Genomic DNA, 26,477 nt, shown 5'->3' with positions numbered 1-26,477 from the left:
TCTGGTAGGTTTCCCTGCTTAAACCTTTGCCTTTTACCTAATTTATACCTAACCTATTCATCATTCAGATTTCAGCTCACTGACCCTTCTGCAGTGAATTTTTCCTGGTCTCCCAGACTGTGTGAGCTCCTTTTTTGTATGCTCATATAGCACCATATTTTTTCCCTTCAGAAAATTTATCACAGTTGTAGTTTTAATTTTACTTAAACTCTGTAAGGGCAGAGTCCCTCTGGTTTTGTTCACATTTATGTCCCTAATGCTGCACACAGTATCTGTCAGATAATAGGTACTCAAGAAATTCTGAGTTTGGCTCAGACAAACCTGATTTCAAATTACATCTCCAGGCTTCTTGGTATGACCTTAAGAAGTTACTTAATACTGAAACCTCTATTTCTTTTTCTGTAAAGTGGGATTATTGCTTAGGTTATACTATTGCCATGAGATTAATGGCAATTAACATTGTGAAACACTTAGTAAACATCAAACCCTTAGCATCAGGCACCTAAATTAAATAGGTAGAAACCACTGTTATTACTACTACTATTATTGTTATTACACCCAAAAAATCAGCATGAGTCTCTTTGTGGAAGCTTGGTTGAGTTCATAGTGCATGGATGTTGAAAGTTCTCCTGCATTATGTTTATAAAATTTTGCAGTAAACCAATTTAAGCTGGTATTTGTTTAATAGGCTGTTCAAAGGCACAGTGCCTTATCTATTATTTATTTTGGTTTTGGCTTTTTTTTTCTTCCTCACTTTGATAATGCAGGTTACTAAATTGAAGGCACTTATATTTATCTTTTTTTTATTATTTTTTTTATTATGTTATATTTATCTTTTATTAGTGGTTTGATGCCTGCTATCCTTTTGATGTAATGCAAACACCTGAAGTGTATCAACATTAGTAATAACCTTAGAATTGCTTGGCATATATATGCCCTATCTTCCTTGACTAGAATTTTCAAGTCTTGTTACATTTTAAAGACAACCTGTTATTTTAGTTGCTAACATTTCTTCCCTGGTAGAACATAGTGGTAAAAGGAAACAATTCTATTTTATTTATTGAACCAAAAAACAAATGTTTGCTTTGGAGCCATTAGGGTAGAGATTTTGCACAATTTTCCACTGGACAGCTTCTCTAGTTTCCTATTGGCCAAGAACTCCTAATGAACATCTGTGACTGGTAGAGGGATTAGCAAAACCATTGATCTAATTTGGATAATTAATCAGTTTATAAATAAAAAAATTTGCCTAGGATAATCTTGTTAAATTTTGAATAGTGACTAATCAAATGATGATGGTTACTTATCCTGGGAATACTGATGATTTTTAGACAAAATCATAGGGATCTGAAAGGCATGGAGAGTGTTCTTACTGCTGCCTCTTGGATATACCTAATGAACAAAAATATGCAGGCTCTAGCTTTCTTTTAGTCATGCCATAAAAGGAGATTTTACTATCACTGGAATCTTAGTGTATATATATGCACACAAACTATTGAAGAATCCTTGTAAATAAAAGCATTAAAGGAAAACACTTAAAAACCCCCTCTTTATAAACTTTTTTGAAAGTTTCTCTGTGATGCTTCCTTTCAGCTAACATAAATTCCTTTTGTTGCAGTTTATACCAGTTTGCTCTTTCTAGTCCTACTGGAGTAATGGATAAGAGCTCCAAACATGTCACTTTCCTTGTTATGACAGAACTAGTGAATCTGAAGACCCTTTATTAATCAGGGTGCAAGAAACTGAGGACCCAACTGGAACAATCGTCAGCAAAGAGAACTTTGTAATCAAGGTAACCGAAGAGTCTAGGCATAGCACTGTTATAGACTCTATCCCTTGATTCTGTTTTATCATGAGCGTTGATTCCGTCCTCAGGCAAGCTTCCGCCTATGGTGACAGCATGGCTGCTAGCAACTTCTGCCTTACAGTACCCTATCCTCTTACACCCAGAGCTGAAAAGAGTGCCTCATTTCCTCAGACCCCAGAAGGACAGCAGTCATCACTGTTGCTCGACTGGGATAATGGTCCCATCTTCAGCCAAACATTGTGGCTAGGGAATGAGATGCTCTGCTTACAGAGGTGACATCATCATGCTCTGAGTGGGAGAAGAGCCCTTCTCCATTATTCTGTCAGGGTTCTGTTGCCAGAGAAAGGCCATGGACACTGGAAAGGCAAAGACAACACGTGCCCACTGCAGCCAAATAGGATTACCCCTTAACTTCCAGGAAGCCATATTTCCTATGTCCTTTCAATCAGATTTTCTTTTTCTTTTTTTTTTAAAGATTTTATTTATTTATTTGAGAGAGAGAATGAGAGAGAGAGAGAGAGAGCACATGAGAGGGGGTAGGGTCAGAGGGAGAAGCAGACTCCCTGCTGAGCAGGGAGCCTGATGCGGGACTCAATCCCCGGACTCCAGGATCATGACCTGAGCCGAAGGCAGTCGCTTAACCAACTGAACCACCCAGGCACCCCTTTCAATCAGATTTTCAAATGAGAAGACTTTAATTACCTTTCGTGCTTCTAGAAGACTATTCTCTTTCCAGTTTAGTACTTTTGGGCTTTTTATACTAGCGCTGTTTCAGGCACAGTTTACTGCTTGATGAAAAGGAGGATTATCTGAATACTTCTACATGCTGTAGTAAAGCCTCAAGTCTGGTCCAGTCTAACCTTTGGCATCAGCTCTTGAAGGAAGGGACTCTGAGGAAATCAAAGGGTGGGGGTCATGGTGTGGGGTCAGAGGGAAGGCAGCAGTTTATTGCACCTAAATAATACTTCAATAATGTTGCTACAAAATAAAAAAAAAGAGGGAGTTTATGAAACAGACTTTTTCAAAATAAGTACATTATTCATTAGCACATGAATAAACATGATTTGAGACATGACTCTTTTCCATGAAAGTATATACATGAGAATCTCTATTTCTTACAGTACATTTAATTGTGAATGTATTTCCTTTTAATGTAGATAGCTTTTGTTTAGGCACGAGTAGCTTATCCACTTGATGGGGTAATTGTGGCACCTAATGTGCACACAGTGTACATGAATTAATTATTATTGTGGAGATGTATAAAAAGCAGGATTTAAAATACAGATTCTGAGATAATAAATCATTAGTTCAGATCTCAAAAATTAGAAAATTTTATTGCAAAAATACTTTCAATTAAAAATTCCCCCGTAAAACAAATGTATTTTGTGCCAGAGCTAGATATGAATTATGATTCCTAATTAATATGTAGTATTGAAATGTGATCTTTGTGTAACCATTTCAGAAATGGCACAGTAAATTTTTCTAACTCTTAAAAGTCTGTCTTCAACTCATTTTTTTCCTCCTATTTTAATATTTAAAACTTGGGTCCACTTTGAACTACTGAAGAAATTGGTTAGTTATGATATAATTATCTAGAAATCATATTTAATTTCAAGGTTGAAATCAAATCATTAAGTAAATAGATGTTTGATAATGAGCTTTTAAAGGCAATGTGGATTTTGGAAAAGCTGTTGAAGTGCTCAGGTTTGAATTCTATTCTACCTTGAAGAGGTTCTGAGAACTTGGACAAAGTATTTAATATCTGAATTCAGTTCCCCATCTTTAAATTGGGAGTACTAATTATATGTGTCCTCTGTTCCTCAGTGGTTCTTTGGGGGTATGAAATGATGTTATGTCTGTGTGAATGTTTGGAAAGCTATACAGGTACATGCCAGATGTTTTAAAAATTCATATATATTTTCTTTAAATGATAACGTCCTAAGGAGGACACCTAAATCTATTTACTAGCATGAGTTGAATCATGTTACACATTTAAATATCAATGGTTTCTTTTTCCAGATTTGCTATAATTTAAAAAGCCAGAAAATGTTTCGCCTATAAAACATTTCCCAATGTTTTCCCACTATTGTAGCAGTGATGTAAATAAAAAGAAAATGTTGAGTTAGTTACATAACCCAGTATTTTCTTGATTTTATTTTGTGTTTATTGATGAAGGAACATAGAAATAATTTAGTTATACATAAATATAAAACATATATATATAATTAAATACCTTGTTTTAGGCAGCAGTTTTAGTATTTATTTATTTTTTTAAAACGTTTTATTTATTTGAGAGAGAGAGCAGAAGCAGGGGAAAGGGCAGAGGGAGAGGGAGAAGCAGGCTCCCTGCTGAGCAGGGAGCCCAATGCGGGGCTCGATCCCAGGACCCTGGGATCATGACCTGAGTCCAAGGCAGATGCTTAACGACTGAGCCCCCCAGGCGGGGGCAGCGGTTTTAAAACTACACTCCAAGTATCATCTGACTACAATTCAACAGATCAATCATGGTATTTGGAGTGTCATTAAGGTATACTTTTTTATTAATTTTTTTTTAATGAGACATGAGAGAGGAGATGAGATATGGATTTAGGGTTTATTGATTGTTAAAAAAGACATCTGGTCAAGCTGTTTCTTCTAACTCCAGCGTTCAGGGAAGTTTAAAGGCTGAAATACTCAGCACAATTATGTGTGTAAATCAAGATATCCATAAATTAAAGGAAATGTAACATTGAATGAGGGAAAATAAAACATTTCCTATCACATCCTTTCTTTTCCTGTTTTTAAATTCCAAGCCCTTTAAAGAAAACTTTGCTACTTAGCAGTTCTTCAGGCCCTGTTTGGAATGCTAATGAGTCTGGCCTAGTAACAGCCCCAGCACTGCCAAGTTCTTGGAATTTAGATTTTTCTCCAGTCATGGAAGGGGCTTTTGATTGGTGTGTGAAAGGAAGGGAAGTCTGAACATCCCTTGATGCTGTGCTTGGAAAAGGGAAGAATTACAGAGGGTGGACACGGGTAAAGTGGCGATCATGGCTTTCTTATATTTAGAGAGAATTCAGTGGTTTAGAATATTGAATAAGGCAGGGAACCAAAGGGATGTCATTTCATTCACTTAACATTGAAATACAGGACACCATGGGGGGAAAAAAACTCTAAGGATTTTTGGAGACCATTTACTGTAGGGACTATCCGTCCAATTGCTTTGCGAGAGGAAACTGAGAAAGGACCAGGGAGTTCTCTTGGTAATGTGCAATCTCCATTCAGAGTGCATCTTGCGCCTTCCACAGACCTTCTTCTGACAGGACAAGAGCAAGGGCCAAGGGGGACCATGAAGGTTTTTTATTCTTTATGATTTAGGATAATTTCTCCTTATCCTGGCAGAAGACGCCACCATCCTGCACGGATGTGGTCTCTCATGACAAAGCCCTCAGTGTACAACCCAGAAACAACACACAGTTGAAGAATTGTTTCTCTCCTAATGGATGTATTTTTTCCATATGATTTGTTATTGGGCACAGCATTATGACTTAGTGTGCAGATCTAGAGGAACCTGAAAAAGAAAAAGCTGAAAGCTGTATTGGTTTGTGGGAGAGAGTGAGTATATTACAAAATCTACATGTGTTTCTTATCGCATGTCCTGTAAGATAGGGTGACCGTGGAGGTTTGTCTTTTCCTTCTTGATTAGGAGTTTGGCTGGAAACCATCAGTTTGGCAAGATAATTGGACCCTAAACACAGTTTCTTAAAAAGATGGTTTAAGGGGCGCCTGGGTGGTGCAGTCGATTAAGCGCCAGATTCTTGATTTCTGCTCAGGTCATGATCTCAGCGTCGTGAGATCAAGCCCCGCTTTGGTGTCCGTGCTCAGGGTGGAGTCTGCTTAAGAGTCTCTCTTCCTCGCTCTCTGCCCTTACCCCCTGTGCGCTCTAGCTCTCTCTCTCTCGCTCTCTCAAATAAGTAAATAAATCTTAAAAAAAAAAAGGATGGTTTAAAGAATATTTTGAGTAAGTTTGAAGCTTGACATCATAGAAGAGAAAGAATGAGAAAATCAGATACAGGTAGATAAGAGCACGTGCTATGGAAAGACAGTAGCTGGTTTTATTCATGGGGCAAAATGGCTGCTGATGACATTGTTCTCTCACCTCCTCCAGGAGGCAAGAGAGTCATACCGTGTGGGAGGGGGTTGGGAAATCTTACTAAAATGTCAGGTGAGATCGTCTCTCCCTAGGGAGACATCTCTTATTGAAGAGTGAAGGTAGTGCGTACCCGGTAAATAGGAATCGGTGAATTATCTGGGCAGGATAAAAAAAAAACAAATTCATTGTGGACATTTGATTACTTGGTCTTTAGTTTCACTCCCAGGAATGGCAGGAGGTTCAGAAAGAAGTTGTTTGCCTTGAAAAGCAATCTGCTGTTGGTAGTCTCAGAGTAGGAAAAGCCAAGATGAAAGCCACCAAATCAAATTCTTAGAGGAAGTTTTTGTGAGAAAATTGTTATAATGAATCAGCTGCTGTTAAAACATCTCCAGAAGACCATTTTTGAGTAAGGAAAAGCAGTGACGCTGTTTCCTGTTGTTTTTTTTTTTTTACCAGATAGGACTCTGATCAATATCAGTTTAGTAGAAAACCATTTTGCTGATGAAAAGGAGATACCTTTCCTTTTGGGTCCAGGAAATACAAGTGTGAAACAGACAGCCTATATATATATACTTCAAAAGGAATTGGAAAGTAGGTACTGAGATACTCCCAAACATTCAAATGATGGTCAGACTGCAGAAGATGATACCTTTCTTGAGCTTGTCTTTGTAAAATTATTTGCCTCTGATTTTAAATACTGTAGATGAAGCTTATAGCTTCAAGAGAAGCTTCTCTAATGTTAATTTCCCCTATAACTTTTCAGACTTATTGACATTTTGAATTTTGCAACTTGATTGCTCTTTGGTTCTATTAAATTATAATGAAGAAATGTTCAAATTCAAATTAAGTTGCTAAGGAAAAAAAATAAAGTTGTCTATTGATGATAGTGATGATAGCTGGACCCTTTAAAACTTAATGGTGGGGGAAGTCCTCCCTTTTTTTTTTTTTTAAGATTTTATTTATTTGACAGAGAGAGACACAGTGAGAGAGGGAACACAAGCAGGGAGAGTGGGACTTCCTGCCGAGCAGGGAGCCCTATGTGGGGCCCGATCCCAGGACCCTGGAACCAGGACCTGAGCCGAAGGCAGATGCTTAATGACTGAGCCACCCAGGCAACTCGGAAGCCCTCTTTTTGAAGAGTGATTTCTTTGCTTCCCAATAGATTTTTAAAAAATCATTGAACTATATGTTGGCCACAAATAGCATCCTAAGAAGACTGTATGTGATCTACAGGAGAGGGTCTAAATCCTCTTCTCTATTCAGCCTTTAAAGCGCTAATATTTGAGATGCTTTCGAACTTATTAGGGGTTAAGGCAACCAGCTATTAGCTATTAGTTTTGTTTCTATAGAAAAAAAGAATTATTAAAGGAGTTAGCCTCATAATATATTTTAAAAGAGAGTGATATTTCTGTGACATGCCTGTTCCATAAAGTGTGTCTTCTCTGAACAAAACTGTGCTAAGGTTAAGGGATGAGAATTTCCATAAAAACTTTGAGGTGTCTCGATCCTAAGGTATGCTTGTGCTCTAAGAGTTTTCCTTAATCTTGTGGGGGTCATATGTCACTTTGAGACTGAGGAAATTCATGTTGCAACTTCAGATGAGTGTACAAAAACACAAGAGTTTACATGCGTTTGATGGTGTTCAAGACTCCCTGAAGATCGCCCGTTGGATCCGAGCTTGGCAATGCTTGTGCTAATGTGCAATAATAGCTCTTCATTAAGCTGGAAGCTTTGGGTTTGGTTTATATTGGACTCTGTTGTTTCCTCAATGCCTAGCACAGTGCCTGGCTCATAATCAATGAATATTTGTTGAATGAATCAGTGACAAAATGGACATATTTTATTTTGGACATATTTGGTGTGTGGTTCATCTAATCTGGATTTTCTGGTTGCTTATACTTTACCAGTTCTGTACTTTATAGGACCTTCATTTACTTCTTTTGCAAGGGATAGAAACCCAAGTAGTTTAAGCACAATAGGAGCTCTTTGGTTTGCATTACTGGGGAGTCCAAGAGGAGGTTCTGGCCTCAGGTTCAGCTGGGACCAAGGGTTCACTTGAGGGTACCAGGGGTGCAGTTGAAACTAGGATTTTGTCTCTCTTTTTTCACTTCTTTCCTTCTTGTAGGACTTATTCTCTGGCAGACTTTTTCCATTCATGGTGGGGAAAAATGATTTCTGGCAGTTCTAGGCCTACACTTTCTCTCATAATGCTTGATTTTAGAAGGAGATAGAACCCTCCCTTTCCTTTCATTGTTCATATCTGCTTCTGTAGAGGCACTTTGACCCTGCTTGGGCTATGTTCTCTCCTCTGGACCAAGCACTGTGTCTGGTGTGATGGGAGAGAGAGGGGGCCCGCCTAGGTCTCATACCCTCTCGGGTGGTGGAGGGATCCCATTGTTTCTTAACCATGCCATCTTAAGAGTTATTAGGTGGGAAAGAGTTATTAGGTGCCTCTTCTAAAAGAGGCAGGATAAAACATAACAGATGTCCAAGGCACGTTTTATATGCGATAGTTTAATTAAGGTTGATATTGAGGTCTTAGGATGTCAGTGGGTCCATTGAGTGTCCCTTACTGAGCAACTGGTTTTCTGGATATTATCATCAAAGACATTTAGGTTCTCAAAGGAAGGACCTGTGTCTTTTTTGAGAATTAGGAGAATAAATACCAACACTTGTGCAAAGGGAGGAAAAAGTAGGAAAGCATTATAGGAATCTTGTGAAACATATCATAAAGCTGCTTTCTTCAGACTGCAGAGGCAGTAATTTGGATTTACCAAATGTGATGTCAGGTCTAGCTTTAGCTTTTCACTTGCCCTGTGGTGTCTCCAGCAGGATATTGGCATGGGCTGAGCATACCGTCCTTGGTAGGGCTCATAAATGGAACCAGTGCAGGTTAACTTTGGGTGGGGAAGGAAGTACTTTGAAATGTATGGGTATTATTGAAATAACTTTCTATGTACTTTATTACAGGAGAAAACACTCAGTATCGATGACCAAGATTCCAAATGACTGTAATTTCAATTATTCTTTAAGCTCTATTTCATTGGTTTTCTAATAATTCATATATTTTTCTTTAAAAAGAAGAGGAGTATTTTTTTTTAATAATTATCATGAAGGTTTGAGAATAACACTTAAGATTCAGATACATTCAAAACTTTAAGATATATTTAGATAAGTTAAGATGACTTAATATTTAACAGCATAATGCTCTTAATTTTCCGTTTGGTCCATTGTGGACTCATGCTGAGCAGGAGACTATTAGTTCCTTGATAGAGTGCTAACTTTTGAAACTTAGATCTTTAATATGTTCAGATTCTCACCCTGAACTGTTTTTTTGTTTTGTTTTTTAAAGATTTTTTTATGTATTTATTTGACAGAGAGAGACACAGTGAGAGAGGGAACACAAGCAGGGGGAGTGGGAAGGGGAGAAGCAGGCTTCCCACGGAGCAGGACCCTGGGATCCTGACCTTACGCTTAACGACTGAGCCACCCAGGCGCCCTGCTGAGCTGTTTTTCATGTTCAGTAACTAAATGTGAACTTATCTGGACTATTTCCACACCTTTATTATTGTTTTTTTTTTTTCCTTGAAGTCTTAGTTAAGACACCACAGTAGGTGGTCAGTTGTATTTGTTTAATGAAATGAGTGTAGCGTATATCAGTGTGCCTAATGAGCAGCGGGTCTATGTCATTTTTCCTATTAAATATCATATTTGAATAACATTTCTCACCAAGAAGTTGAGTAAATTTAGATTTACTAAATTAAATAAGTCATTATTATGTGTTTTCTCTACACCAGGCACTGCTTAGTTTTTTGGCTTTGAAGTACTTATTTATGGTAAATACTATATTGCATGTATAATTCCACCATAAAACCAGTATGGTAGCCCTTAAAGAGAATAGCAATTTTTTTTTTTTAAAGATTTTATTTATTTATTTGAGACAGAGAGAATGAGAGAGAGAGAGAGAGCACATGAGAGGGGGGAGGGTCAGAGGGAGAAGCAGGCTCCCTGCCAAGCAGGGAGCCCAATGCGAGACTCAATCCAGGGACTCCAGGATCATGACCTGAGCCGAAGGCAGTCGCTTAACCAACTGAGCCACCCAGGCGCCCGAGAATAGCAATTTTTATCTCTTTTGAATTTCCTTGCTGTTCTTTTCAGTTAGAGTATTGATAGTTTGTATGGAACACATTTATGGATGTGTTTTCTCACTTGGATTTCTGTGCTAGTCTCTAAAGTAATACCTTCCTCACTCCCACCAGTCTGCTCTCAGCTCGGCCACCAGAGAGATCTTTCTAGAAATAAGCCAGATCACGCTGACCTTTCTCTGCTCCTTCCAGTGGCTCCTGTCTCACTTGGAGTAAAAGCCAGAGTCTTTACTATGACCTAGGAGGCCTATAGGATGTGGCCTTTGAATTCTTGACCTCTCTGACCTCCTTTCCAATAGCTTACCTTCTTCCTCACTGCTATCAGCCACGATGTCTTCCTTGCAGGCCCTCGAATACGCCAAACATGCTCCCACCGGAGAGTCTGCATTTGCGTTCCCTCTGCCTGGAATGCAGATATCTTCCTCATGTCCTTTAAGTCTTTTGGCATGTTTTATGTTTCTTCTTTTTCTATCGCATTTATCCCTTAGCACACTATAAAATTTATGGATTTATTATTGTTTATTATTTGTCTACTCCCTGCTACCCCCAGCAAGAGTGAGTGTTGGTTTTGTTTGTTCTTAGAACAATGCCTTGCACATAGTAACTGCTCAGTAAATATTTGTGGAATGAATTTCCTGATGAAGAGATTTAAATAAATTTTTTCTGAAGTGATTACCTTACTGGTCAACTTCTTTCAGCAATTAAGGGTAATAATAAATAGTAATGTTGATGAATATTATGACAGTTAATAATTACTGAGTATGAGCGCCTGGGTGGCTCAGTTGGTTAAGCGACTGCCTTCGGCTCAGGTCATGGTCCCGGGGTCCTGGGATCGAGTCCCGCATCGGGCTCCCTGCTCTGCGGGGAGCCTGCTTCTCCCTCTCCCACTCCCCCTGCTTGTGTTCCCTCTCTCGCTGTGTCTCTCTCTGTCAAATAAATAAATAAATAATCTTTAAAAAAAAAATTACTGAGTATGTACTTTGTGCTAGGCGTTTATAATGTTCATGATGATGATGGCTAACCTTTAGTGAATGTTAACTTTGTACCAGGCATTTCGCATTATCAGATTAGTTGATTTTCAAATCAACTTTATAAAGTTAATACTAGTATGATCTAAATTTTATAATTAGGCCAGAGAAATAACTTTCCAACATCACGTATTTAGTATGAAATTGGTACAATTGTGATATTAGAATCTTAAAAGGAAACATATATTGTTAAATTTATTACTATCCCATTTTTGTCCTGTTCTAGCAGAAGTCAGTATGTCTCCTTGGGAACTTTTATTTGTGGTTATGATTATCAGTGTCTGAAGAATTACTATTAGGATTAAGATTATCCTTGCATTTAGAGATAAATTCATTACCTGGTATTAAATACAACATCTAACTTAAGAGTACCACTATTTCTGTCTGCAGGGATTGGAATTTTTTTTTTTTTTGTCTAACCTAGAAACAAGGGAAATAATTCAATGCATGCATGCGTCGCTTTCTTCAGCTGTTAGACTTATCTGCTTCTTTTTTTTTACCTTTGATTTTGCCTTCACTTGGCTCTGCTTTCAGAGGTCATGTGCGTTGCTTCATTATTTTCAGGTAAGGATTCATTTACTCCATCCCACAGAGGTCTCTACTTTTTAATTAAAACATGACAAAAGAGGATATATCTCTCATTTCAGCCACAGTTAGACCCTTGCCAATAACACAAATAAGTCTGGGATTATTTTCTTCCTGCACAGAAAAGGCTTAAAAGGGGGTCTTATGCCCATTGATTCCATCCTTACCAATTATAAGTGTGACTTTAAAATGACATCAGTGTGTGTGTGTGTGTGTTTTTAACTCCTGTTTATTCACATTTAGCCACTGTAAATTAAATGTTGGAACCTATGTCTCTGGGAGGTTAATTTTTAAGAGTTTTGAGCTCTTCCCTTTCCTGGTAGTTCTTAGAAATGTCCCAGATCCTTACTGACTCAAAACAAGAGTCATCTGCTTGTATTTTTAACAAGGCAATTGTTATACCCTCCAACTTTCTGGAAAAAAAAAATCCAGTTTCTCATGCTAGAATAATTGTGGGAATTGGTCTATAGCTGCCAGAGGTTTTTCTGGCCAGGGAACTTCTCTTGCCAACTGTTTCTTCCTAGATATGTTTCTCTTTTATGTGTGATTAGCCAGAAAGTGGTAGATGGATCTCATATTCATCTCCTTTTGGAGAAGGTAGCACACTTAAAGGAACAGGGAAGAGGCATGTCCTTATAGCTATAAAACTTAATCACCAATAGCACTGTGCTTTGAAGATTTCCAAAGAAGGAAATATTTTTGGCTAACTTACGTTCTGTTTTGCCTAGGAGCTCTTACTGATTGGCTTACTCTTTAAGGTCTCTTTTAGCCATCCACTTCTAGAATGTATAATTAAATGTTACTGTATGATTTGCTGAGGGGATGAGCCAAGGATGAACAGTTAGTTTTATCATTATCACATATTTATTTAATCTTTCCTGCCTATGATCTTTCATCATCAACCTCATTTTGTCTTTTGCAATTTGGCTTCTTGACCTTCCTGAGCCATTCATTCATTGAATTATTTTTTGTGTACTGACTACATGCTAGTCACTGTGCTACATAGTGAGGATGTAAAGATTAAAAATATACTCCTGCAAGGGGCACCTGGCTGGCTGAGTTGGAAGAGCATGCAACTCTTGATCTCAGGGTTATGAGTTTGAGCCCCATGTTGGGTGTATAGATTACTTTCATAAATAAATAAATGAATGTAAAAGAATATACTCCTCTTGCAGTCCTCAAGGATCTCACTGTTTATTAGAGACATTGTATCTTAGAAGTAGAATAGTAATAAATATCAGCTTGTAAGGGTGCATATCAAATATGGTGAGACCATAGAAGGAGACCCTCTGCCTCTGAAGGATGGATGGGTATGGGCTTTTTAGCTAAACATAAGTGCATTATGAGCCAAGAGAATAATATTTTTAAAAACCTGTAAATTTAAGCTATATTTTACAAATATAGTAGAAATATGAAAACCATGTGTAGTAATCTGAAAACAGTTGAGGGACCTGGTATATTAATGTTCCATGTATGCTCAAAAGAAAGTACTTTCTCCAATTCTTGAATTTTATATGTTTCCATGAGGAGTTACATGTTTTATATATGCCCGTTAGGTCAAGCTTGTTATTTATGGGTTTCAAGGCATGCATTCTTACCAAATTTTGTCTGTTTGCCCTATCAGTAGTTGAGAAGTGTGTTGAAATCTCTTACTATTGTTAATTGCTCCCTGTAGTTCTGTAAGTTTGGTTTGATATAATATGAGGCTATTACCCAGGCACCCCTGTTATGTCTTTTTCTATCCTTATGTTCTAGGATGATTCTTATAATTATGTAGGACATGGTTGGATTTTTTTATCCAGTCCAAAAATCTGCTTTTTTGGGGGGGAAATCTGTCTTTTAAATGATAAGTTAAAAATTTAAATTTATTATGATTATTGTTGACTTATTTATATCCTCTTACTTTGTGCCTTATATTAATCATAATTTTTCCTTTTTCTTAGATTTTTTTTGTTCTGCTTATTTTTCTTTTTATTGTTTCTTAAATTTTTTTTCTTTTGCTTATTTTTCTTTTTATTCCTTTCTTCTCTTTCCTTTCCCTCTGTATTTATATACTCTGTTTCTGTTGTTTCAGTAGTTAAAAGAAATTATACTCTACATACTTAAGAAAGTATAAAGGTGGGCGCCTGGGTGGCTCAGTCGTTAAGTGTCTGCCTTCGGCTTGGGTCATGATCCCAGAGTCCTGGGATCGAGCCCCGCATCGGACTCCCTGCTCCATGGGGAGCCTGCTTCTCCCTCTTCCACTCCCCCTCCTTGTGTTCCCTCTCTCACTGTATCTCTGTGTGTCAAATAAATAAATAAAATCTTAAAAAAAAAAGAAAGTATAAAGGTAATTGATATTTTAACTCATTTGTGTATAATTCAGAACCATGGGACTATTTCATTCTGAGTGGCAGAGGGAGAGGGAGAGAGAGAATCCTTAAGCAGACTTCCCGCTGAGTGACAAGCCAGATTCAGGGCTTGATCCCAGGACCCTGAGATCATGACCTGAGCTGAAATCAAGAGTCAGACGTTTAACCGACTGAGCCACCCAGGCGCCCCGTTTTGTCTTAAAACATTCATAATAGTTACCTCATATTTTTCAGTTGATAATTACACTATCTATTGTTTTTGCTTATGCATGTTTGTTGCCTTGTCTTATTAGTGATTTAAAAAATTTTTAAGCTCATATTTCTTTGAATTTAATCTACAGCATAACAGTTATAAACTCTGGACAAAGTATAAAAAAAATAACTATGTGAAGGTGTGAATGACCAAAAGCAGTAGAAACCTGGGGTAGGGTAGGTTGTCTATACTTGGAGGAAAAGAGTGTCCCTAGGGTGAGTTTTCCATTTTATGACTTTTTTTCCTGAGAACACCTCCAAAATGGTGCCAAATTGGTCTTGGTGGCCAAAACTTAGAAAGGAATGTCAATCTGATAGGAGTAAACATCTGAACCTGAACTTTGCCTCGTGAGTCACTTTTACCAGTGCCAATGATTTTCTAGCTCTCGGCAGATGACTGAGAACTGATAGTAGTCAAGGTCAACTCAGCATCACTAAATACTTGATCTCAACTGGTAGAGATGCTCATTCATATCCTGAGAAGGCATTTTGCAAATGCTTTTGACTTTTATGAAAACAGTAATAGGCAGACTAGGAGAAAATGCTGTACAAACTGACTTGCAACATTACTGGATTCCAAGAGGTCAAGGAGAGAGGGGGAGAGGGGGGGGAGAGGATCAAGAAGAGGAAGTTAGATGCAGAACTTAGGAAGATCCGAGAAGAAAAAGTGGGTTAGGGCTTGAAGCTTTCAAAATATATGGACAAATCCTCTCTGAAATCATAGTCAGGTACATGTTTCTCTTTGAAAGGCAACATGTAACTTAGTATCTCCCCATCTTCTCCCCCCTCCCTCCAGTTTCATCAGCATCTGTGCTCTGAAGATAATTGTTTCACAAAATGATGGCTTCTTGCAGTGATTACTAAAAAGGTTAATATGTGCAAGACGTCATTGCCTTTGGAGTCCACATGATACCGCCCTTTTTAAAAGGTCTTTAAGTCACTCAGGCTAAGTGATAGCAATCATTGAAAAACTTAAACACAAGGATTCATCCAGTCTTTTAGGGGTTTCTGTGCAGTAGTACTTCAACATTTAGTGTTGATGCTATAAGTTATATGTGATTTAAATTGATTTGGTCTTTTTCATGGAAAAATAACTGTAGACATTTTAAAGACCTAAGAGCAAGCACAATTTCAACTTTGGAAGAAACCAGTTTTAGAAATATTAGCAGCCACCAACCTGTGTATGATTGAAATACTTCAATATGGAATTAAGCATACTTTTAATATTTAAGCTTAAAATATTTGTGTTAGTAAAAAATGTTACTGTAGTAAGAAATCTAAAAGGAGAAAATAAAAGAAGATACTGTTAAATTTTGTTGGTTTAATTTTTAGAAACCACACATTTTTTTTAAGGAGAACATTAACCTTTTTTTAAAGTTTTTTTTTTTTTTAAAGATTTTATTTATTTATTTGAGAGAGAGAGAGCATAAGCAGGGGGAGCAGCAGGCAGAGGGAGAAGCAGGCTCCTTGATGAGCAAGGAGCCCGATGTGGGTCTTGATCCCAGGAAGCTGGGATCATGACCCGAGCCAAAGGTAGACGCTTAACTGACTGAGCCACCCAGGTGCCTGGAACCACACATTTCAAATGGCAAACAAAAGTGAAATTAATTCTTCTTTTCATTATAGAGAGGCAAAGTAGGAATATAGCTATGAGTGAATTTGGTATGTTGCATCTGTTTTGCATTTATAAAGTAGAACACTTTTTGGCAGAAAGTTTTGGCAATGGTTATTTCTCTCTTTGCATGATTTGAATTGCTTATGGCTTTGTGCAGGGATTATGTTCATGAGACCTATCAGTTATAAGGTATGAAATTGGACATCTGAAGAATTTCCTGTTCAGTTACTCTGAATTATGGAGACAAATTAATAGGCATACATACAAACAAGAATCTATAGGCTTGAGGTTGGTTCCTTACTTGGGCAACTTGAGTCCTTTAAGTACAAAATGTCCATATTACTAAATGGCAAGATCTTAAGATCTTTTGACACCATGTTCTGAGACAATGATGAGTGAACAGAACAAAATCACATACTTGTACTTTGCTTGGAATGATAAAATAATACATCAACTTAAAAACATTGATACTAAACAGTTAAACATTCACACTACACTGAAAATATTATAAATGTCGGTTTGCTATTAAGGAATGATACCACAAGCCAGCTCTAATAACAAAATAGGAGAAATGAAAAAAAAAAAAAAACGGAAAAAGAAGGAACTTGTGAGATCACAACTGCCCCATTTAAGAAATAAGGTACAGAGAGGTTAAAGGACCAGTGTAGACACAGCTGGTTTTGTAGTGGCAGACCAAGGATTAAAACTTAGTTTTTTGTTTTTTTTTCTTCTGTTCTAGTGCTGCTTCTAAATGAAGGTGAAAGAGGGAGGTGAATAGGTGCCAGGGTTGTGGCGGCTTTGGGATGGCAGGTGGTGGGGTTTTGTGGGGAGGATGGGTAGTTTAGGTAAGACGCCAGAGGACTGCAGAATTTAAGAGAGAAATTTATATGGCCAGCAAAGTGAACCCAGATTTGGGGATAAAGTTATTTGTGGTCAAGTTCTGGTCAAGTACTTTTAGGGCAATTCCTTTTTTTTTTTTTTAAGGGATTTTATTTATTTATTTGTCAGAGAGAGAGCGAGAGCGGGAGAGTGAGGGAGCACAAGCTGGGGGAGTGGCAGGCAGTTGGAGAAGTAGACTCCCCGCTGAGCAGTGAGCCCGATGCCATGTGGGACTCGATCCCAGGACCCTGAGATCATGACCTGAGCCGAAGGCAGACGCTTAAGGGACTGAGCCACCTAGGCATCCTGAGGGCAATTCCATCATGCTTATGAACTTAGCCACAATCCTAACCCCCTTTCTTAGTACACGTTTTTGATAATATCCATTGTGGATTCCCCACTTTCTCTTTCTCCCTAAATTCCTTTTGTTTAAATGTGCTTCAGAGTGGATTTCATTAGAAATGAACTATATCACTTAATGGTACAAGGATCAGATACACATGGTAGGCCAACATCAGGAAAGTAATATACTTATTTTACAAAGTATTCAAACTAGAAATAGTTTCTTTTGTGGTTTCTGAAGGAAAAAGATAACGATTGTTAACTTTAAAAATAAAAGTTTTTTTATCAGCAAAATTGGGTTTATTTGGGAATAACAGAATTGCAATTTGGGTCATGCAGGCTGTGGCAAAACCATAGGCAAGTCCAACAAACAAAGGAGAGGACCATTATTTTATGGAGAAGGAGGAAGAAGTTGAGAGGGATGGTTTTGAAGGAAAGTCCATTGGAGAAAAGCATGAGTCCAGGGTGATGATAGTTTCTCAATGGCTGAGTTTCAAGGGTGGTTGATTTCTTATAGAAGACGCAGTATATACATCTTTCCTTTTGGGGGCCTGTAATTGATGATTCTTCCTGTTGATGTTTTTTTTTTTGTTGGAGTCTGTACTTGACAATTCTTCATGTAATTGACCTTGAGTGGTATGGCCTCCTCTTCCAATCTCCCCTTCTATCCTCCCTACTCCATTTTTGTAAGATTTCCCTTTATTCACATGACTAACATATTTTACCTACTATGTGACATTTTTCTTCGCAGTTGGTGGAATAATAAGGGACTAGAGATCAAAGGATAATTTGCTTTCTTTTGGAAATCTTTTAAAAAATCTGATAGCCATGTATTTTTATACAATAATTTGTTTATACTCCATGCATATTTCTGAAATAGCTACTATTTAGTCTTGCCAATTTATGCCTTCTATATCAATGGAATTATATAGCATTTACTAGTTTGGGACTTGCTTCTTTTAAGCTCAACTTTATGTCTTTGAGATTTTTTTTATTGGGTTGAAAGGGGCTATATGAGTTATAGTTATTTAAAATAGGCTATCTTGGCCTCTTTCAGGATTTGATATTTTTGATAATTTTCTGAAACACATCTGGATGGGAAATGTTACCCACCCCTTCCTTATATCTACTTTTAGGCAACTGTTTATTGGTTCCAGTTATTTTTACTGTTTCTATGACTTACCAAAAATAACATTATTGACTTATTCAGTGATTCAAAAAGACACCCATTCACTCAATTAATAATTATTTAGGACCTTCCATGTTTGAGGTCTAATGCTTAAAGTTGGGCATATTATGGTGAGCAAAACAGAAATGATCTCTCTTGCAACTTATCATTTATAGCATTAGAGACCTATGTATAAAAAAAATTATGATGGAGTGTGATAAGTTTTATTGATAGAGGATAGCCTAGAGTACTATGGGAATGCAGAACAGGTACTCCTGATCCATTTAAGGAAGGTGAAAGATTTTAAAAAGATTTATTTATTTATTTGAGAGAGAGAGAGAAAGAGAGAGAGAGTGCAGGAGGGGCAGAGGGAGAGAGAATCTCAAGATTCTCTCAAGATTTTCAGGAGAGAATCTCTGCAAGGAGCGTGGAGCCCCACCTGGGGCTCGATCTCATGACCCTGAGATCACAACCTGAACCAAAACCAAGAGTCCGATGCTTAACCGAGTGTGCCACCTAGGCGCCCCTGGAGAGATTTTTAAAAAATACAGAATCTTGGTCTTGATCCCCAGAAGTTTTGATTCTGTAGATCTGGACCAAAGAAACTCGTTGTTGTTGTTAGTGTTATGGTAATGATTATTATTTTAACTCCCCACATGGTCTAGCCAATTAGCCAAGTTTAGAAAATACTGTGTATGAGCGATTAACATGGGCAGTAATCACGGCAGGGTCTCTTAATGAACTAGCTAGGGATGGGATAATGGTTTTTAGATAATTTCTGCCCATAGGCCAAAGGTTGAACTTTGTATTAATCCCTATTCAATTGTAAATTCTTGTCCTTAGGTCATAAAAGTTAACTGCTCCAGTGGTGGGTGAGCCTGCAGGTGGGTGAGCCTGCATGGCAGGATGCATGGAAAGGACCTGGGATTGTTGTGTAGCTATAAACCCAGTGAGAGTCAGAGGTGGGCCTGACTGCCACGGAAGCTGCCATGACCTGAGGACACATAACTGTAAACATTGTATCAGAAGGAAGGAGGCAAGAGTCCCCTGTGGAGCACTCGTTGGAGGGCCTATCTGGACTCATGCAGATAGTCTAGGATCATATTTAAGGGGGATGTTGACACTTGGGGTGTATGAAAAGATGTTGAGCTCCCTGATAAATATCCATGTGAGAAAGAATTGGAGAGAAATAGTCTTATTCATCCCAGAAAAAGAAAACTTAGTGTACATAGTTCCAGAGGAAAGAACTGGGACTAAAAAGAGAAGGTTATTTGGGAAGCAAGTCTCATTTTACTCACTGACTAATTTATTCATGTAACAGATATTTAATGTCTACTATAACTCATGCTCGAAGTTGCCAAAGATATAATAGTAAACAAGATGGATTCAGTTCCTGACTTCATGAAGCTGTAATTTATTGGAAGATCCAGACAATTAAGCAAGCAGTTTAATGAAAATGTGATAAGTGCAGTAATGGGAAACACAGGGTGCTATTTCCCCTCCATATAAAACACCTCTCTGATATTCATGCTCTCAGAAAGATGGTAAATGATGGCTACTCTGACCTTGGAGGTATTCAAGAAGAGGCTGTGGGAGTAATGAAGACGTTGTGCCAATAACTGCCATTAAAATCCTATTTAGCTTTTAGCATCAGTGATGGTCTATGTCTTTGTAACAGACTCACACTCCTTGCTTTTCTCCCCCTTCCTATCCCGTCCTTCCTTTTCTTCCATTTTCATTTGCAATTATTTAAGTCTGTATGATGGAATGATTTTGTGATTTTCACAGATGTTTGTCTATAAAGAATAGGACCAATTCTTAGAACGGAAGTCATTCTTAGTTATTATGTTTTAATCTGGGCTATCATGTAATTGAGGAGAGGTATAACTGTTTACATAAATGCACTGTGATCTGATTTATAGCTTCAGTTTTTCTCATTCCTCTTGATGATTAACCCATGCAGGTAGGGACTCTTAGTGGACTTTATAGTGGGGGTTTATATTTCTGGGGAATGGGTAGGCACAAAGAATGAGTAGAACATCAATGCTGCTTTTCATATAATATTTATGTGTTCTAAAAAAGATTATGGTTGTTTTGATCGTTATATTTTGAATTCTTAACACGTCTTAAATAATTAGAAGAGCTTTTAATTCGTAGCACTTAAGAAAAATTAAGTATTATGTTGTGACATTCTCAGGACTCTCTGAGCCTTTCACATTCAGTGTTTTAGGCTGAAGCTGGATATTGTGGAGGTTTGGGTTTACTTTCTCTTGACCCAATATGACTTCCTGTTTCTAAGAAAAACAGTTTTAAAGACTTTAAAAGGAATATCTTGCATGCTTGGCAACTCTTGTAAAACCACATGTTAGTAAACCAGTGTGAATGAAGTATATATGAAAAAAAAATCAAAGAAAGAACCATATTGCTCGACCAAGTTAGCATTTTGTTTTGTGGAAATTGGACGCCATAGAAAAATTTGGTGATTTAGGAAGTGTCTGCTTTTGGTAACCAGACAAATCAGGAACCAAAAGTTTCATTTTGATTTAGTTAGTCATCCTAATTCAAGGGGACAATTGATCACAAATTGGGGTTTACTCAGTGCTGAGTTGATGCATACTAGTGATTCTGGTTATATGGGTTTTTGTTTGCTTTTTTTGTTTGTTTGTTTGTTTGTTTGTTTGTTGCAACTCGGGCACCTCCTTTCAAATGAATTCATAAATTTAGAACTAATTCACAAGCATTCTCACAATATCCTGGAAAAAAAATCCAGTTATTCCTATCACTTAGCCAATGAAGAAAATGAATATTAGTGAATAAGGTTTGGTAGTTAGATAATTCTCTTTGAACAGGAGGTTCACGTCTCCTGGCTCTCAGGTCAGAGATTGAGCTTCTCTCTTGGTATTGTCCTAGAAATTAGCTTCTAATGAATATTTTAATAGGAATTAAATATGTTTTTATAACTATAAGGGTGATTTATTCATTTGATTAATATTCACTGAGTACCTAGTATGTGTCAGGCATTCTTCTAGAAGCAGACTGTATGGTAAGGAATAAGGCAGGCAAGTTCTTTGATTTTTTTTTTTAAAGATTTTATTTATTTGAGAGAAACAGAGAGACAGAGAATGAGGAGAGGGAAGAGAGAGAAGCAGGCTCCCCTCTGAGCAGGGAGGCAGACGTAGGGCTCGATCCCAGGACCCTGAGATCATGACCTGAGCTGAAGGCAGATGCTTAACCAACTGAGCCACCTAGGTGCCCCACGTTCCTTGATTTTTATTTATCTATTAAACACTTATTTAAAGGCTTACTATGTGCCAGAAACCATACTAGGTTCTTCAGAGATATTAGGTCATTTAATTGTCCTAGCAATGCTATGAGGTAGGTATCTTTATTATACCGGTATAAAGAAGGAGGCTCAAAGTCACCTAGCTAGGAAGCGGCTGACCCAGGGTTTGAATGCAGGATATCTCATTACCACCCATTTTATGGTCCTTCTGTGAGCCCGATCTCCTGAGCTCACACGTTCCTTGTTAAAAAACAAACAAACAAAATATCCCACCAAACACACACACAGGAAAAAAATAAAGGAAAATCAAAACTATGTAATCTGACCACTGTTAATATTTTGGTGTCTGTGTTCCGTTCCTTATATGTGTATGTTTAGAGGGTGTGTGGGTGTGTGTTTAAATATATATGATATCTTGTTGGTTTGTTACCACTTATTTTCATAAACATATTATAAATATTTTGCAGGCCAGTACATTTTAAAAATAAACTTTTAAATAGCTTTACAGTGTTCCATCATTTGTCTATATCATGATTTACCTAACCTGTTTCCTTCCCCTTAACCAAAATTTTCAATTTCATAAACCCTGCTTTAATTAGTATCTTTATAACAAAATCTTTTTACAAATTTATGATTGTTAAAAAGTTTTTTGGTGAAAAATGGTATTCATACTTTTTGTAAATATTTATACAGTAGCCACATGAAGTCTGTGCTTTATGAACATGATGAGGTTATCAACGTCAACATGCTTTGTCTTCTAGGTTAGTGGATGACAGATGTGTCGTGCACCCGGAGGCAGGAGACCTCGCCAACCCTCCCAAAAAATTCAGAGGTAAGAAATAAATATATATATATTTTATTATGTGACATAAGGGCATGAGATTATTTTTGTGTCTTAAAATAAGTCATGTTAAAACTTTATTCAGTGTGACACTTTCACGTATAAATATGTCCACTGAAAAGTCTTTCAAAAATTTCTTCATTGTTTTTCTTCTTTTACACATTGAAGGATTTACAAGGGAAGAGTAATTTCAATTTTTGTTTTGCTGGACAATAGTCAGTCTCTTGAAGGGAAATCTTGATGATGAACTCTGAAAGGCTACTTTCCAAACCAATAAATACAGCCAAATATTTATTTATGTATTCCTGGGACAATTATACTATAAATGTTTGTGTTTCATTATCAGCTCTTTATCTTAAATCTCCAGGAGGGTAACAGTGATTTGTTCTTGTAGCTTTTAAAATGTCACTTTGGATGGCATGTAATAACAGATAATTGTCTTAGAACTCCTTTCTAAGTATAATTTTAGAGTTAGCTTGATAATATCAACTGAGACATGGGCCATAATAGGAGACCGATTGTAACTGGACTGTTACGAAGGAAGGATTAATGGAATCTGCAAAGAATCATAGACAAACTAAAATCAGCAGTTAAAAGCTTGCTCAAATCAATTTTGTAGTTTGTGTGTACTTACAATAATAAAAATAATTTTAAAGCAGCATTCACTTTAAACACACTGTGGAAGCATTCCTTCTCATACTGGTGAAAAGCAGCTTTAATGTGGGATAAAATTCCAGAGAGAGAAAGTGGAAGGGATTCCCCAGAGTCCCAGACCCAAGTCATGATGTTCACATTCGGCAAATGTTTCCCTTGTTTCACTCCCTGTGACAGACACTTTTCCACCCAATTCTCATTATAAGAATATCATATATATTTCATTTTCTCTATACTCAGAACCTTGCGGAGTGACAAGCCCAATAAATATTTTTTTGAATTAGATCGGTCACTTTGAAGGAGAACTCCCATTTTTTCCTCCATGTGGAGAAATTAACATAAAACTCGCCGTGGGAGAGACACTGCCCATTAGAAGCACCCACGAAACTAGTCAGTAGGGACTCTCCCCTCACTCTGGGCAAGTGAGGTGTTCCCTCAACGGCCCTCACTGAGGACAGACTCACCATAAAACTGCCAGTGAGGAGAGTCAGCAGTGCGACTGATGAGTAAATAGTGCTGTGGCGTTTCTAAGGCAAACGGGGAAAACAAATCTGTCTCTGTAACAGGAAAAAGCATGGGGTTCAGGTTTTGACTGTGCTGCTCACTGGCTGTGTCATTTTAAGTAGGTCGCCTAACCACTTTGAGCCTCAAAGGGCATTTGTCGTTGGCTGGTGAGAGCAAGGGTGGGTCATAACAAGAACAATGTCCCCCCGCCCCCACCAGAGCTTTGTGAGGCTCGAAATCTTCCCAGAGAATAAAAGTGAAGTGTTTTAAATCATTATAGAAAAGACGGTTAACTTATCATCGAAAGGCATAATGTATTTCCTTTTAACATATTTGACTCTGCTCTTACGTTGTACTCTCTTCGAGGACAGGATTCTACTTTTTCCTTGTTTTCCAGGCACTTGCCCATTCTAGACATCCCAAAAGCTAGACATTAGATGCTTTTGGATGAGAGACCCAAATGTTCCCTGGGGTCACATGATAGAACTTGGTTCCCAGGGTCGCTCCACACATCACCGCCATGCGATCGGGTAGTCTTACTCCTCTGGCGGTCAGGGGAGATTAATCTTTCAAAGATAACCTTCAGGGTTTGTGGCCACCTTTTCTTTCTTTTTCTCTTTCCCAGTGAAGCGAATTGTTTTAAAGCGTGAAGATTATTTTAGTGTATTTGAGGGAGCCCTGTGGTAACACTCTGTACCCAGGAAGTAATTATATACAGATGCTTGGTGTCATGTTATTTGGTGGGCACTGGTTCAAAGTATGAATCACTCAGGTGCTCCATCCTGCCCTTGGAAGGCCGGCTTTTCCTGTAATCTAATACTCTCCGTCATTGTCCTTGCTAGTTTGCTCTGATTTTCTACCTCTAGTTGAAGACTAAACCATTTTTCTTATGCCATTCATCATCAGAGAAGGAGAGTCCTTTTTTCTTCTGGGGATTGAGGGTTTCCTTTTATCTTAAAGCTCTGACTCTTCTCTGATGATTCTTGGAACCCCGTCATGACAGAGTCCCAGCAGATAATGCCCTGAGATGGGCTTGCCTTGGTCTTCAGACTGCTCAGCAGCCATAAGTGTGCCTTCTTGTCCCAGATGCCTTGTCTTTTCACATAGCTCGTCCTTTTACAGCTCTTGCATTTCACCATTCTCTGCCTGCGCGTATTCCTCCTGTGCCCTCTGGCTTTGAAAATCATCGTTCTTTTTCATAGACTGGCCTCCCAGCATGGCAACCCCTGCCTTTCCAGACTCCTCAGCCAAGTTTCCAGCGCACCCTCCCTCATTGTTACTTTTTAGATAAGGTGAAGAAACAATAGCATATTGTGGTTCCGCTACACCTCAGTTCCTCTTGCCTCAGCCATACAAATGATAGTCTCAAATTAATTTGAAAAGATTTTTTTTTCCTTTTAAAGATTTTATTTATTTATTTGAGAGAGAGAATGAGATAGAGAGAGCATGAGAGGGGGGAGGGTCAGAGGGAGAAGCAGACTCCCTGCTGAGCAGGGAGCCCGATGCGGGACTCGATCCTGGGACTCCAGGATCATGACCTGAGCCGAAGGCAGTCGCTTAACCAACTGCGCCACCCAGGCGCCCCTAATTTGAAAAGATTTTTGTTTCTCAGTATATTATTTGTCCGAGTGAACCATACAATTTTAGAGCTTCTAGGCAATTAAAAGGTAATCTAGTGCAACTCCCCCAGTTTTTGGAATGAGGAACCAGAGCTCCAAAAGGGTTAAAGTGATTCTCTCCAATACACACAATGCAGCAAAACATTCTTTTGACTGTGTCACATTGCCTCATGTATGAAAAGAGGAAACTGAGTTTTTTTTTTTTTTTAAAGATTTTATTTATTTGAGAAAGAGAGAGAGAGCACAAGCAGGGGGAGCGGCAGGGGGAGAGGGAGAAGCAGACTCCCTGCTGAACAGGGAGCCCGATGTGGGGCTCGATCCCAGGACTCCAGGATCATGACCCGAGCCGAAGGCAGACACTTAACTGACTGAGCCACCCAGGCTCCCTGAGGAAACTGAGTTTTAACAATAACTTCCCAAGGGCTATTTAAAACCTGATTGACAGTTGTTTTTCAGTAGAAACCACGTAATCAGACTAATATTAACAGAAGCACAGTGGCTTTCTCTTGTCAGTGCATAATTCCTCTCATGGTTAAATACTGCCTATTTTCTTAAGAGATAAACCTTAAACTTTGGAATAAATTCAGATGTACAGAGGAGTTATAAAAGTAGTACAGAGGGTTCCTCTTCACCCAGTTGCCCCTTGTGTTAGCATCTTCCATAACCATGGTGCATTTGTCAAAACTAAGAAATTACCATTTGTACATTACTATTGACTAAGTTCCAGACTTCCTTTGGATTTCACCAGTTTTTTGACTGCTCTCCCTTCCTCATCCCTGATCCCATCCAGGACCCCACGGGGCATTTAGTCATCCTGCTCCTTAGTCTAATCTGGTCTCTGACATTTTCTCAGTCTTTCCATGTTTCATGACCTTGATACTTTTGAAGAATGCTGGCCAGGTATTTTGTAGAATGTCCCCTCATTTGGGGTCTGCCTGATGTTTTTCTCATGATTAGACTGGGGTTAAGTTTTTGAGAAGAATACCACTGAGGGGGGCACCTGGGTCACTCAGTTGGTTAAGCATCTGCCTTTGGCTCAGGTCATGATCCCAGGGTCCTGGGATCGAGTCCTGCATCGGGCTCCCTGCTCCGCGGGAAGCCTGCTTCTCCCTCTCTCACTCCCCCTGCTTGTATTCCCTCTCTCTGTCTGTCAAATAAATAAATAAATAAATAAATAAATAAAGTTGATTTTTTTTTTTTAATAAATTTATCTTTTGGGGGCGCCTGGGTGGCTCAGTCGTTAAGCGTCTGCCTTCGGCTCAGGTCATGATCCCA

General features: G+C 38.2%; 1 protein-coding gene across 1 annotated transcript in view; it reads left to right on the top strand.

The window, feature by feature from the left end:
• ITPR2 (inositol 1,4,5-trisphosphate receptor type 2) overlaps positions 1 to 26,477 on the top strand; it is an 838,078-nt gene that overhangs the window by 395,306 nt on the left and 416,295 nt on the right. The window contains exon 3 of the mRNA XM_081818942.1: positions 22,345 to 22,416. Within this exon, the coding sequence (XP_081675068.1) occupies positions 22,345 to 22,416 (72 nt within the window). The remainder of the gene's footprint in view (positions 1 to 22,344; positions 22,417 to 26,477) is intronic.

Source organism: Leptonychotes weddellii, chromosome 5 (assembly GCF_054177405.1).
Source record: "Leptonychotes weddellii isolate Sample4059 chromosome 5, ASM5417740v2, whole genome shotgun sequence".
Lineage (NCBI taxonomy): Eukaryota > Metazoa > Chordata > Mammalia > Carnivora > Phocidae > Leptonychotes > Leptonychotes weddellii.
Note: the sequence above shows the minus strand (reverse complement) of the source record. Positions and strands in the feature narration are given on the sequence as shown.